Source organism: Podarcis vaucheri (genome assembly GCF_965113315.1).
Source record: "Podarcis vaucheri genome assembly, chromosome: 7".
NCBI classification, from domain to species: Eukaryota; Metazoa; Chordata; class Lepidosauria; order Squamata; family Lacertidae; genus Podarcis; species Podarcis vaucheri.
The window spans coordinates 73,420,808-73,435,852 of NC_138765.1; the positions used below are offsets into that span (position 1 = coordinate 73,420,808).

The 15,045-nt window shown below is 45.8% G+C and overlaps 1 protein-coding gene across 4 annotated transcripts in view; it reads right to left on the bottom strand.

Annotated features, from left to right (window-relative positions):
- PLCH2 (phospholipase C eta 2) overlaps positions 1-15,045 on the bottom strand; it is a 300,920-nt gene that overhangs the window by 141,322 nt on the left and 144,553 nt on the right. Inside the window, exon 1 of one of the 4 annotated variants that reach the window (XM_082229781.1) lies at positions 7,126-7,430. The exons of the other annotated variants lie outside the window; for them this stretch is intronic. Within the exon in view, the coding sequence (XP_082085907.1) occupies positions 7,126-7,168 (43 nt within the window). The 5' untranslated portion in view covers positions 7,169-7,430. Of the gene's footprint in view, positions 1-7,125; positions 7,431-15,045 lie in introns of those variants that run through there. 4 annotated transcript variants of the gene reach the window in all.

The window sequence follows — 15,045 nt, forward strand, 5'->3', positions numbered from 1 at the left end:
CTTATGTTTAAGGTGCCATTTAGCTCCTAGCTTTCATATCTCAGTTTCTAGCACTGGTTGGAGGGTTTGCTATAACAATATCTATACATACAAACTGTGGCCTCTGACAGAGCAATGTTGTTGGCTGCTGTAGGCCTTCTTGGGAATAAATGTTTTACAGATCAGGGCTTAGTTACCTATTATTAGTGGGTGGGTTCAGTGGGGAAGAGCTGAGGCAGAATGTGGCAGAGCTGAGATGGATTTAGCAAAAGGAAAGGAAAAAGGAAAACCAAGAACCAGGGAGTTTCCAACACTGGCCGTTATCAGAAGGAATGCTGTTTTTTACTGTCAGACTGCCAGTATTAGCTGGCTGGGAAGCCTACATCGGAGCTCATAAAAACTCATTTCAAAACTTAAAATCCTTGCAAAATCAGGTGGGAATGCAACTGAAAATGGCCTGCTTCCCAACATCTGGATGCCTTCCTGTGCGAATGAAGCCCAAAGCCTGCAATTTGCGAGAGGCGATTTCCTAAGTCTGTGAAATTTGCAGTCCTGAAGGGGTCTAGTTCCATATCCAAAAGCATCAGCTCCCCTATTCACTCCCAACTCTCCAGCTTGGAACACGTTATCTATGCAGTTACTGCCCTGATGAAGCCAACTCTGCTAATTTAATAATGCATCAGCCAAAGCAAATAGTTTGCCAGGGAATGTCAGGGAATGCATCGGTGATGGGAAAGTGCAGTTTGGAGACGGCGAAGTCTGTGGGTGGATTTAATGGAAGAAATGGGTTGGTGGACATTGGGAACGGGAATACTGGGATTTATCTTCTGCCCCATTTGTATCCTGCATTTCTTTAAAGGCACAAGAGGGTATGCATTGGGGAAGCAAATGTTTTGCATGCAGAAGGTGCCAGGATCAATCCCTGGCATCTTCAGGTTAATCTGGGAATGCTCCCCCCCTTTAAACCCTGGAGAGCTGCTACAAGTCATGGTGGACATGACTTAGCTAGATAGACCAAAGGTCTAACTCAGTATAAGGCAGCTTCATATGCTCCTATGTCTTAAGAGAAGGGCTCAGTGTTAAACAGAGCACATGTTTAGCATGCAGAGGCCCCAGCTTCAATCCCCAGCCTGGTCAAGAGACTCATTTCTGGAACCCTGGCTGCTGCGAGTCAGTGTAAGCAATACTGATCTGGTGGGTGAATGGTCTGACTTTGTATACAGTAAAACAGCTTCCTGACCTGTCTGAGTTTCTATCCCAATGATGGATTTTTTTTCTAACTGATGGAACCAAGAACTGCCTGTTGGGAGAGTTGCAGGGAAATCCTAACAAAATATACTGGAGTGTGTAAAGGTAAAAAGGTAAAGGACCCCTGGACGGTTAAGTCCAGTCAAAGGGGACTATGGGGTTGCGGCGCTCATCTCGCTTTCAGACCAAGGGAGCCGACGTTTGTCCACAGACATCTTTCCAGGTCATGTGGCTGTCAGGAGGTCCTACACACGAGTAAGAGTCCAGCAGAGACACATGGCATGTTCTCTCCCTCCTGGTTGGTCATTCAGGAGTTTAAAAGCTTTCTAGCACACTTCAGGATCATCAGAATATAGGCAGTAAGCGCACAGACTCAGTAGAGCAGCTTTTGGCTATACTACATTTATTTACATATACATACTTGGAGCATCGTAACTCAGCTCCTTCCTCTTCGGCATCAGACAGCAAAGAGAAAGAACGAAGGACAATAATCCTACATCACGGAAACACAGTAATATAAACATCCTGTCTCCATCACTTCCCACAATGTGGAATGAAAACATACATGGTCATGTGACAAAACCAATCCCATGACTGCAACACTGGGAATGAATCCTAACAGTGGCCAGCAGGACTAAACCGCTTCTGGTGCACAGAGGACCGTGACAAGTGCCAGAGCGCACGGAAACGCCATTTACCTTCCTGCCACAGTGGTACCTATTTATCTACTTGCATTGGCATGCTTTCGAACTGCTAGGTTGGCAAGAGCTGGGACAGAGCAACGGGAGCTCACCCTGTCGTGGGGATTCGAACTGCCAACCTTTGGATCAGCAAGCCCGAGAGGCTCAGTGGTTTGGACCACAGTGCCACCCGCGTCCCTAGGCACAACTCCACCATCCCATGTAATTTCGGGGACAAATATTTAAGCACATTTTGGAATCCAGGGGACCAGCCTTCCCAAGCATGATGCCTTAGACTACAGCTACCACTATCCCTGATCATTGGCCACGCTGGCTAAGGTTGATAGGAGTTGTAATCCAAAGGCTACAATAGAATTTCAAGGAAACCAGCACCATTTGCCATTGATGTGCCCATTCCTACACACTGTTAAATTTCTCAAATGTGCATACACACACTTAGGATGTGCAGATCTAGCATGACACCCCTTGAATGTTGCTTGGAATTGATGCACCTTCCCAAGGCAAACGCTGCACTTGGAGGACTGAGCAGTTAATAAGCAACGCACAAGAACCCCAATTACGGCAGAACCACATTTTCGAAGCAGCCACTTTGCTACTTCTCAAGTCAAGATGGATTGATCAGGGAGGACAACTGGCCCCACAAAACAGGTAGGTTTCCTGCCTGACACCAGCAGAACTGACAGCCAGGACTAAATGCGGCAAGATGAATGACAGGGAATGCAGCAGAATGGTTAACTAATGGGAACAGCTCAGATGCTGTGGATGACACGCTCCGCTCACATTTGATAAATATCTCCTGCCCTCATTACTCCATGCATGAATAATCTGGGAGAAGAAAGCATCGTGCAGAGTGTGTGAGTCCTAAAATGAAAGGTTCCAGGGATCAGGATTGCCCCGCACCACACTCTCAGAGACCAGGGACTTATACTGTGTCACACTAACTGCCCATCTAATTCAGTATTGACTATTCTGACCAGCAGGAGCTTTTCAGGGACTTGGGTCCTTCCTTAAAGCAAAGGTTGTATCCCACGGAGCAGACTCAATGAAATGAATGAACCTGACTAACTTGGGTCCATTAATTTCAGCGGGATTAAAAGGCCTTAGTTGGGTACAACCACAGGAGGTGCTAGGGAATGAACCTGAGGGCTTCTCCATGCAAATCAGGTGCTCTTCCACTGAGCCATCCTTCCCTCTGAATGAAAAACAAACAAACACGCACAAGAGCATCTGATGTATATGCAGCTCTTGCGGCTTTAGCAGCAATTCAGTGTGGCGACATAAGGAACACGGGGAGGCTGTCCCATGTCATGTCAAATTATTTGTTCTGCCATAAACTGGCGGTGGTTCAGGTGGCTCTCTCAGGCAGAGAAGGGTCTTGGTTATTATTCGCTACCTTTAAACCAAATATTCCAAAGATTTAACCTGGGACCTTCCGCATTCAAGGCATGTTTCTACCAAGAAAAGGTGAATCCTACAGAAATCACATTGAAGTTATGCAACTCTTTGCAATTTGATAGTATTTTGCAGGAGCTTGAGGAGAGAAGATATAAGAACGTACAGCTCAAAAGAAGCAAAACAAAAGTCCCAACATTATCATAACCATTTCTGGGGCTCAGAGCACCTCCCACAGGTGCAATCCATGGAAAGTTGGAACATTTCATTTTTGACTTCTGAACTTGCTTTTTTTTCTGTCTTTCTCCCCATACACAGGTATTTGATGTTGGGGTTACTGCTCAGTCAAAAGGCAGATATTGCAGTATGAAAGGTCCAAGGAAGAGGCTTTTCCATTATTTCACATTGTCATTACATATCCCCTTCCTGTTCCCAACATCCCTACCTATCCATATGGTCCATCCCCAGAGAATTATGGAATATGATGGATTTCTGAATCTTCCAGTTGCAGTGGAGTAACTAGAGCTGGTGACCATGGTAAGGCCTTGCTCTCACTGTAGAACAGTAATGCAAGGGGTCGTTGACACCATCACTCATGCTTGCCCTCTCCTGCTGCAGAGCTTGGACAGCCCTGTGGTGTTCTGAGCAAACCTTTTTTCAAGTGGTAAGGGGTTTGTTAATGACTGGCCCAGTGGACAGTACATTAGAACCCTTGAAAGCCCACTGCCACAATTTTTCTAGGCACTTTTGAGTGTAAAATCGCTCACCTCCATAGCAACCTGAATGTCATTGTTAAGACAGATCCAAGCAAGGGATGCAAGTATGCCATCATGTCTGGTTTCAATTGCTGAAGAATGCAAATGTGGACAAGACACTCACACTGGTTCGACCAACCACATGCTCTCCTGATCTTTTCCATCATGGCCTTTTCAGGTTAGCCAGGTGGGCCCACAAGTACCTTCTTCGGGGGTAAGGTAAACCTGAAGGTGGTGGCAACTCAGCTTTGGGACTCTTGTGAGATCCTGATTATCTAGATCCATTCCAGTCTCTGTTCAGATGCTGTTTTGGGAAATAACTGGCCTTGGTCATCCTGATGGGTGACCTTCATCAGGAAAAAGAAAGGAACAGGACTATTTAGCATCTATGTGAAGCTGTTGGGAGTAGTCATTTGGAGATTTGGAGCAAAGTGTTATCCGTATGCAGATGACTCTTGTCTCTATTTCTTTGTTACATCTGAGTCAGGAATAACTGTGCATGACTAGACTGGTGTTTGAGTGCAGTGACGAGCTGGATGAGTACCAATAAACTGAAAAGGAATCCTGATAAGACAGGGGTTTTATGGGCAAGCAACTCACAGGTCTGGGAATAGGAGAATTTACTAGTTGCAGCCCCTTTTAAGGAACAGACACATCGTCAGATGGGATGTTGGCTATGACCATTCCTAGACAGCTTGGCTACTGTGATCCACACACTGGTGACTTCAAGAATGGATTGCTGTCATCTGCTTTATTGTAGGGCTGCCATTCAGATTGGTTTGGATGCTGCAGCTTGTGCAGAATGGGGCAGCTAGGTGCCAAGTGGGGCTTCCTGCTGTGCCCATAACACAACTAGGCTGAAAGAGGTGTCCTAGATCCCAGATTACTAAGCCAAGTTTACAGTTTTAGACTTGGCTTACCAGACCTGAAACTGCTTTCTCCATTACAGTGTTGCAGTGATCTACAGAGCAATCCCTGTTGAATGTACCACAGTATGCAGATGTCTATCGCCCAAAGGTGCAGACAAGGGCTGCATTTGTGGTGGTGCAGAATGATCTCCCCTTGGAGATCAGCTTAGTACCAGCTCTGGGGCTGCTCCTGCCAGTAGTTAAAGATATACATCTGGGTGTTTACATTAATACCAGCTCCTGATGTTCCTGGTTATTATAAATGATGCTGATGTCTTAATACTGTTTTTGCTCCATCTTATATTGCTTTGCAAACCACCTTGGTATTTCTGTTAATTTCTCTTGCTTCCCAAAACCCTACTCTTTGGATTAGATGGGAGCCCTACAGAAGCCTTCCCTGGGCCAGAGTGAAAAACTCATCACACAATGCTCCAGATAAATGAACTCTGCTTTTCTTTAAAGCTTTTCTTTAAAGGAGTTGTTGGTTTACCCCTTTGTTCAGCTATCTTAAGGAAGGTCATTCAGAATTTCCCACTGTGGTGGTTGCTAACCATTTACCAAGACATGGTGCAGAATGGAAGAGAACCACATCAATTTGTGCATGTGTATTTTTGGGTGCAATGCAGTTTGTGTTTATCCTTCTGCACTGTCTCATACAGTTGCCCATTTACGCTGGGCCCTGGTATATGGAGCTTTTTTAACAGAACGACAACTTCTGAGCAGTTGAAATGTTCATAAACATTCCCTAACGCTGCATCAACAAAGCCAATGGCCAGGAAGGGCTGGTTTCCAAAGCTTTTTCAGCCAATAGCCCCAGCTTGTGTTTACCTCTGGGTGTCCACTTCTCTTTATATGATGAGTGGAGGAGGAAGAAATGCACAAAACCACTCTTTGGCAAATTCTGGGTTTCGGTTTGCCACCCCACCGATTAACAAAGCCAGCTCTCACTTCACAGATAGATGTATAGATAGCTGTGTTAGACACAGCATGCACACATTGGGCATGGGAGGTGGAGAACTATCAGGAAGGTGCTAAAAATGTGAAGACAGATCGCTGCCACACTCCCCACCGCCGCCCCGCCTGCTCCCTCCCCACAGGAGTCAGCTCCAAGTCACACCTCTTTTACTTCCTGTAAAAAAGTATCATAACACCACATGGCTAAGAGGCATGAAAATACAGTGCCATGAATTATTTAAAGCCATTTGACTGCTGTTCTTAATGTTGCAGCAGCAAAGGGTCACTGCTGCGGGATTTGGGCCAAGGGTGAAACAGCAAGAGTTTCCACTTCTATACAACACATACACACACACACACACACAAACACACACACACCAGTGCCTTAAGCCATACAAGTTCATTTTAAATTACACACACTTCCCAAGGTGTCTACCAAGAAGGCAACACCTTTCCTCTCCCGTAAGTTCCTGCTGTTGGCAAAATCAATTAAGGCAAATGCAAACTATCCAAAGTGGGTGGGTGGGTGTTAAACACAGCTTAAACACATTTCTGGTCTGACATTGTGCCCTGGAAGGTTTGGGGGCATCTCTGTTGTCAAAAGCAAAAACCTTCAGAAAGAAGCTGTATCTATTTTGGGGAGGAGGGGGGGTAAGGGAAACCAAATCACACGCATATTCTTTGCAAAAAAAGACTTGTGGCTCAAGGGCTGGGAGGGAATATTATTTACTTCTTTGCTGTCTTCCCTTCAGCTGCCGGGTTAGGAAAGGTCTGTGTTTTGTTCTTGTTTTGTTCTTGTTTCCTATCCCCCCAAAAAAATTTATTCTTGTCAAAGAGCTGCAAGAAAGAAAGAAAAAGCACCAGGTTGCTGGTGCAACTTTGCCTCTGCCTTGCTGCTGCTCATCAGAGGGCAAGAGGCTGCTTCTGCTTTTCCGGGGAGAGTGCACTTGTTTGGGGAAGCAATTGAGTTAGAAATGTCAGGTAGAAAGCCAAGTTTCCCAGCTGGGAAACAGCTGCCTCTGTTCCAATAAGGTGTCTGAGCTACCTTAAATAATAGATACCTGTCTCCTTGGAATGCTGGCTGGGGCTAAGGTTTCCCTGCAAGGTGCAACTGGATCTCAACACAAACCCCGGGAAAATGTGATTAAAGAAAGTGGGGTGGGAGATAAACAAACATTCCTCCCTTACCTTGATCTGGGCTGAGGCATCTAATGGTGTTCAGATCATCCATATTCCAGCAAGGGAGTCAAGGAGGCGGAAGAGAGGAAGTAACAGAGCCCCGAAGCAAGACGCATCATTGAGCCTCTGAGAGCATTTTGGGGGGAAATACGGGTGACTGCCAAGCATGCAAAGACATGCACCTCAATGCAAAAGCAGAAAGTTCTCTTAAGACGCTGCCTCCCCTCCCTGGGTTCATGCTTGTCCACGTACAGTATGACAGGTAGGCAGAGAGAGAGAAAGAATGAGGGAGAGAGGGAGAGAACGAACACACGCAACCAGCACAGAAGCTTCAATGAATTTTGCCAGCTTCTTTTGTGATCAGCCACCTGGGATAATTTGTTATTAACTCTTCAGTGCCTGCTCTCCCCGAAAGATCGCAGGGTGATTTATTTGCAGCAGAGGAGGGAGGGGTGTCAAAAGAAGTGACAACCGGTGCCCAGCCAAGTGATGTATGCCCCCCCTTTCCCCCACCCCAAGGGACACATTCCCTCGGCTAGAAACATTTGTTACCAATTTTTGCTTCGCCACACATGGCGCGCCAGCTCGAAAACAACTCTGCTGTGTTCTTTCACACCTATGTATATTTTCTCCCCAACAGCTACTGCGGTAGGGAAAGAAAGGGAATACTGGATTTGGAATGAGGAGATGTGATCTTCAGTCATGAATTCGCTGGTTGGCTTCTCTCAGCCTCAGCTTTCTGACCTGTAAAATGGGAAGAATTGTGCCCTACAAGGTCAGTGGTTGGGACAAGCACCAGAGGGGTCAAACATTAGGTCGCTACTCCAAGCATCAAGGGGGCTGCTGGTTGGAGAGGGGCCTGCAGACAGTTCACAGCTGGACAGCAAAACACTCGAGAACAGAATCCTCCTCTCAATTCTCCAGGGATCCAGGCGACCTGAGACAGCCAATCCTGCGGCACTGGCTGCTATATCTCCTAGCTCTACTGTGACCCTCAGTCTGGACAAAACTTACTGTATAATTTATCACACACACACAAAGGTGCACCTAGCACTGTCATTGCATAGCTTCAATGGGAGGCTGAAGATGCACCCCTTTATTCTTGGCCTCTGGTGTCAGAGGTCAATATATTTCAGGTGGCACTCTATGTAATTTCTTTTACACTGATTTTAAGATGGTATTTCATTGTGACATCATGAGGAATATAAAGGTAAAGGTGAAGGGACCCCTGCCCATTAGGTCCAGTCGTGACCGACTCTGGGGTTGCAGCGCTCATCTTGCTCTATAGGCCGAGGGAGCCGGCGTACAGCTTCCAGGTCATGTAGCCAGCATGACTAAGACGCTTCTGGCAAACCAGAGCAGCGCACGGAAACACTGTTTACCTTCCCGCCAGAGCGGTACCTATTTATCTAGTTGCACTTGACATGCTTTCAAACTACTAGGTTGACAGGAGCTGGGACAGAGCAACGGGAGCTCACCCCGTTGCGGGGATTCAAACCGCCGACCTTCTGATCAGCAAGTCCTAGGCTCTGTAATTTAACCCACAGTGCCACCCGGGTCCCAGTGTGAAGAATCTAAGAAATAGCTAAATAATAGCAGATTTAAAAGGTCACAGGGCAACCCTTCCATGCTTCCAGGTATACAACATTAATCCTACCCAGAGAACACCCATTTAAATAAATGGGCAGGGCTAACTTAGGCCCATTAGTGTCAATGGGTCTATTCCACATGTAACTTTATTGGATGCCACCCAGACTCTCTAATTTGTCCCTTTTCCTCTGCACCTGCCAAGGATACAATCTCAACTACACTTGCCCCGGGGTGGGCAATGAGCCACTCAAGGGCTGCAAGTAGGCTTTGGTCTGATATTATGCAAGTCACAGGAGGGGAAAACAGAGAGTCTCACACCCCACATTACCCTAAGGGAATGCAAGCCATGGAAGAAAAAACATCTGCCTCCCCCCTTGCAAAAAGTCTTATCATGGGGAGGGGGCAGAGTTCTCAGTCCATAAATCCTGCCCTCCTGCCTCAGCTTTTCAAAAGCAAGCCATCAGTAGACAAATGCAAGCTGTTCTCTTCAGACTATTGACTCAATAACATGGTTTTCGAAGAGTGGGGTGGAAATATCTATCTGGCAAGCCGGCTCGGGGTGTTTTTTTTCCCCATAGGCGAGCTTGCCAGGATGTAGTAACTGGAAGAAGAATGGGAAAGGGGCCAGAAAATGTTAGAAATGGTTGTTGGCACTGGCAAAAGCATCTGCTGGCTCCCTTCAGAGATGCTTTCCCAAAGGCACAGGTGGAAGTCTTATTTTTTTCCAGGTTTGTGTGGATTCAGAGGGCTGCATTTAATGGCAGTCCTACTCAGGGCAGGGATGGACAAACAAACTGGTTGGGTTACCTAGTTTTCTCATTTTCCCTATCTTAAATTCTACACATTTCCACAGTTTGCAAAAGAAGTATGATTGGTTTGCAAAAAGTGCAAAATGGGTACGTTTGCAGCCATCCCTGTCTCAGAATAGACTCAACTGAAATTATTGGACCTGTTAGCCAATGATTTCGACAGTTCTATCCAAAGTAGGACTAACATTGGATAATCCCCAGTATGTTATTTGCTTTCTAGGTCCTGAATTGCAGTAAGAACATGAAGAAGGGCCTACTGGATCAAGCCCAAAGCCCATTTAGTCCAGCATGTGACCAGCCAGAGACCTGTGGAAAACCCACAAGCAGGATTCAAGCACAAGAGCACTCTCCCCTCCTGCGGTTTCCAGCGGGTGGTATCCAAAAGCATTACTGCCTCTGACAGTGGAGACTGGGCATAGTCATAGTGGCTGACAGCCATTTGTAGCTCTATCCTCCATGAAGTTCTCTGGCCCCCCTTTAAGGACTTCCAAGTTGGTGGATGGCTTCCAAGCTCAACCTTAGGGCTTCTCTGTGCTAAAGTTTGAGGGGAGGGCAGGCTCCAAATATGAAGAGTGTACTTAGCACTGTTCCCTGTCTATTACATATTTATTAAGATTATGTACATAGCATCATCTGTGTATGAAAGCTTTACAAAGAGAAGCTTTACGAAGAAGAGGTATGACAGATTGTTGCCCAAAGGGGCTGGCAGTCAAAAATAGATGGGAGGGGAGGAGGGACAACAGAAGCAGAGGGAGATGAAAAGCAGGGGAAGGCAGGAAAAGACTTTGTATTATTTATTTAGGTATTTAAATCTTGTCTTTCAAGACAACAACAACAACAACAACAACAACAAACCCTTCACAAAGTGCCCTGCAATAACATAACAAAGCTAGTTTAATACAATTTTGAAATAATAATAAAAAAAACAAGCAGGCAAAACAATTCCCAGTCCTGTGGTTAAAAATTCTAGTGCACAAAAAGGTAAAAGGTAAAGGACCCCTGGACAGTTAAGTGCAGTCAAAAGTGACTATGGGGGTTGCGGTGCTCATCTAGCTTTCAGGCCGAGGGAGCCGGCGTTTGTCCACAGACAACTTTCCAGGTCATGTGGCCAGCATGACTAAACCGCTTCTGGCGCAATGGAACACTGTGATGGAAACCAGAGCATATGGAAATGCCATTTACCTTCCGCAGCAGTACCTATTTATCTACTCACACTGGCGTGCTTTCAAACTGCTAGGTTGGCAGGAGCTAGGACAGAGAAGCAGGAGCTCACCCCATCACGGGGATTTGAACCGCTAACCTTCTGATCAGCAAGCCCAAGAGGCTCAGTGGTTTAGATCACAGCACCACCCGCACACGAACAAACATGTTAGATATATTCAGGAGGTTTTTGTTTTGAAGTGGCAGGTGGGGATGGAATACGGATTGGATGCAAATACGCTAAATGTATCATCTCTTAGATTGTGTCTAAAGGCAAGGTCTGGTCCTGGCAAATTGGAAATATGGTCTCAGTTGCTACACTACAGCTGTTGCCTTTCATAGTCGTCACTGCCTCTGTGTGAGAACCAGGAGCAATCCATTGCAAACTTTGTAAGCTTTGTAAGCTTGTGCTATACATTTAAAGCAGTGCTGTACAGCTTTAAATAATTGTGGCTTCACCAAAAAAAGTCTGGGAAGTGGAGTTGGTTAAGGGAGCTCAGAATGGTTAGGAGGAGCCCCACCCCCGTTCACAATTCCCAGAGCTCCTGAGGAAGTGGAATTTATTGTTAAACCCAAATACCAAATTTCTCTCCCATCTCACCATCTTCGACACCATGTTCAGTTCATCCCCACTACCCCACCCCACAAAAGGTGAGGGCAAATGGCCAAAGTGCTTTTTTTCAGGGGGTACTCAAGGTTACACACCGGTGCTGTCAAGGTAATGATTGCTACATGCAAGGAAAGGCTTGTAACTAGATCAAACAAAAGCACTGCATGCTGGACAGACCATCCTTTCCTCTGGGAAATTCAAGTATGAAAAGGGTTTTCCAGCTTCTTTCACAAGCTATGTGAAAAAGTATGTATAAAGAAGTAGTGAAGACACCCAAGTAAATTCTATTCAGAGAAGATCCACTGGAATTAATGGGCCTGAGTTAGTCACTCGTTCATACCCATTAATTTCAATGGGTCTGCTCTACATGTGACTACCACTTAATACAATCCAATATTTTTCTAGTTAAAAAACAAAAAGTGGAGAACCTGACATTTGTAATGTGGGTGGTGGAGGGGAGATAATGTTTTCAGAAATGGAAATGAAGGGTTTTATTCAAGTCATAATCTAGGTAGACCCATTGAAATCAATGAACTTAAGTCAACCAGTCCCATTGATATTAAAGGTTTTGCTCCGAGTATGACTTTGGTTGGATACAACCCTTATTGAGTATCAAAAAGCAGTTTACGTTAATACAGCACACATGCCAGGAGCAGTGAACATGGCTGTGGTATATCCACCATCAGAACCTGTTACAAAAAAAGCAGAATAAGTGGTTTTAACATTTTTTGTGCGGATCATTTCAGCTTTTCCACTGGTGACAGCAGTACTGTAAAGGGAATTGGGGGTTGCTCGTGCGTAAGTTGCCGCCACTCTCGGTGAGGTTGCCTGGATAAACCTTTCCCTGGCTGGACAGTCCTGATTACGCGTCTGTCTCAGTCACTGGCAGAATCCGTCAGTGGGCGTTTCCTGAACTTCTTCCAACATAAAAGTTCCTTGACGGATAGTCTCCGCCTAGCCTCCCTGCGCGGAAGTCTTCTGCACAGGGTGGGTGTGGGCAGTGGAGGACCAATGCTCTCCCCGCTGGTCTCTGGCGAAGAGTCCTGGAGCCATCCCTCCGAAGCCCGCCTCTGCCCGCCTTTCTCCCTGGTGTAACACTGATTTCCTTCCCCGGTCACTGAGTCCCCCCTTTTCCTGCTGGGACCTTCTCCGGCATCGCTCGGGAGCCCTTCCACCACTCCTGACTGCAATGTCAGTTCCCTGACAAGTACGTTCACACAAGCAGGACCTGACAATTTCAGAGACGTGTATGGATATTTAAAGAAGTGGCAAATTCATGCAGAATGGTTGGAGATCATTAAGGAATATTAACATAAATTTCTGTAGAGAAATTGTAGAAGTTAATTGTTTTAAACCGGGGGGGGGGGGCAGAATGCAAATAAGGAAAAGATTGCCTAGGTGTATAAAAGAACTGAGTCACCCAATAGAATATTTAAAAGATAATAGAATTGCACACAGATTGTGGGGCATCCAATGGAAATTTTATCATCAAGTATATAATCTTCAAGGGGGGGAAACCATGGTTACCAGAGGTGAGGTGAGCTTGCATAAGACTGAAGGGCCAAAGAATTGTGTGGCAAACCAGAATAATGCAAAAAAGAAATAGCCAAACATTTGATTCAGGCCTGTCCAGTAGCAAAAGAAATTTGGGCATATGTGGCATGAGTTTTGGGCTGCCAAAGCTGATGCCCAAAGGACTGGGGGACCCCAGTTTCCAGTAGGAAACCAAAAACTAGATTAAAAAGGACCCCATGGCAGCAAACACATCAATATCATTAAATTATAACAGCTAATGATTTCAGGGTTGCCAGGGACAGCATCTTTTAGCCATCAAATGCCTGGGTTAAACAGGAATGGTTTTTTTTTTAATTCCTCCTGAAATTAGGGGGACAGGCACACCTTACCAAAGAGGGCATTCCACATATGAGGAGCCACGACTGAGAAGGCCCTGTCGTGGGTCAACGCCAACTGTGCAGCCCCAGCGGGGGCACCACCAACAAGGCCTCACCTGCCAATCATTGGGTCTGAGATGGTTGAAAGTGGGGAAGGTACTCTGTTAGCTACTTGGGTCCCAAGCCATTTAGGTATACTAGTACTACTACCTTGAATTTGGAGACCCCCGTTACTTTCACAGAGCTACAGTTCTCAAAACGATTTAACTACCAATCCATCTTCCCAAGGAACTCTGGGAATTTTAGCTCTGGGGAATGTGGGTCTCCTAACAACTCTCAGAACCCTAAGCAAACTACAGTTCCCAGAATTCTTTGGAAGAAACCATGACCATTTAAAGTGGTAAGGCATTGCTTTAAATGTATAGTGTGATGTGTCTTAAGAGTAGTGACACTGCAACACATTTTCTCTGTGTTACCGATAATGTTAGTATGAACATTTTTAAATAAAATGAAAATCTAATCATCCTTTAGAAATGTGTGTGTGTGTGATAGCACATATATGCTCAGCTTGCTTCTTAAATGGGACCCACCCAGTTGAGTAGAGTAGAACAGACAGGCGAAAATGCAAATCAATGCAATGGTCCACTCTCATCCTTTTTCTCAGGATGCTAAATTCTACAGCCAGTTCCAATTCCTGTATTTGTATGGTGTAACTGTGAAATCCCACACTGCTCAGAGCAGACCCATTAGATACAACCTGCACAGACCACAACCATGGGTATACCTACACCATAAACAAATGCTGCCTTTATACCAATGAGACTGCTTTGGGTTCCTCTGAAGAATCCTGGTTTGGTGAGGATTCTAAAAATGCCCACCTTCTCCAGGGTTCTAATTCCCTAGGAAGAGGAAATGACTTCTAAACCTGTTTAAAGCTACAGCACAGATATGCTCATACGGGTCTCTTCTTTGCAAGTGCACCTGTGGCCAGGCAAGCTGTTGGGACTAGATATTCAGTGCAGATCATTCCGTAGAACCTGCAGGAGAACATCGGGGCTTAAATGATCGTGTGGAAAGCAGAGCTACCATTATGGCTGCTTACTTTTGTCCTATCAACCACAGTCCTCCCCCCGTGGCATCATTAACGCAATCTCCACAGCAACCCGTCACTGGGAGGAATGCTCATTCCCCAGATCCCTTTGGGACTTTTGTGCAGCCGTACACTTACAGTGCCTTTGCTTGGTTGCCTAGTGTGTCTTTGGTGAGCCTTTTCTGCAGCGTTCTTTTGAGGGTAGGGATTTGCCAGTGGCCCAATGCACCTTGCCTGCTATGCCAGGCTCTGCAACATAAACCACGAATAACAACTGTGGAAAGACTGGAGGAGGGGCAGAACAAGAACACGGATCCAGCACTCTTGTTGGTGCAAAGGTGCTCTGTTAAGTTGTGGGTGAAGATATCAGACGACACAGCGATTCTTCAAACAGCTCTTGTTTATTCACAGGCCAGAACAGAACTGAACTGAAGGGTTCAGCCAGCCTGCTTATATAGAGCTCCAGTACAACGTAACTGTAACAACTTTCTGTAACTATCAAATCACTGAACGTCACTTTCAATCCCTTATTTGCATATGTGGACCTGAACTAACTACGGTATCCCCCTGCTGGCCTAGGGTGAGAACTTCAGTACATAACATGCTCAGTGGTGCTGCCCCATCCAGGTAAACAACAAGTGATGCCATTGATATGAGGGTGGCTTTGCTACGCAACGTGTCCTGCTACCTCAGGACACCCAGAAAGTTTGAGTTTACCATTTCTTCATTTTCTCATCC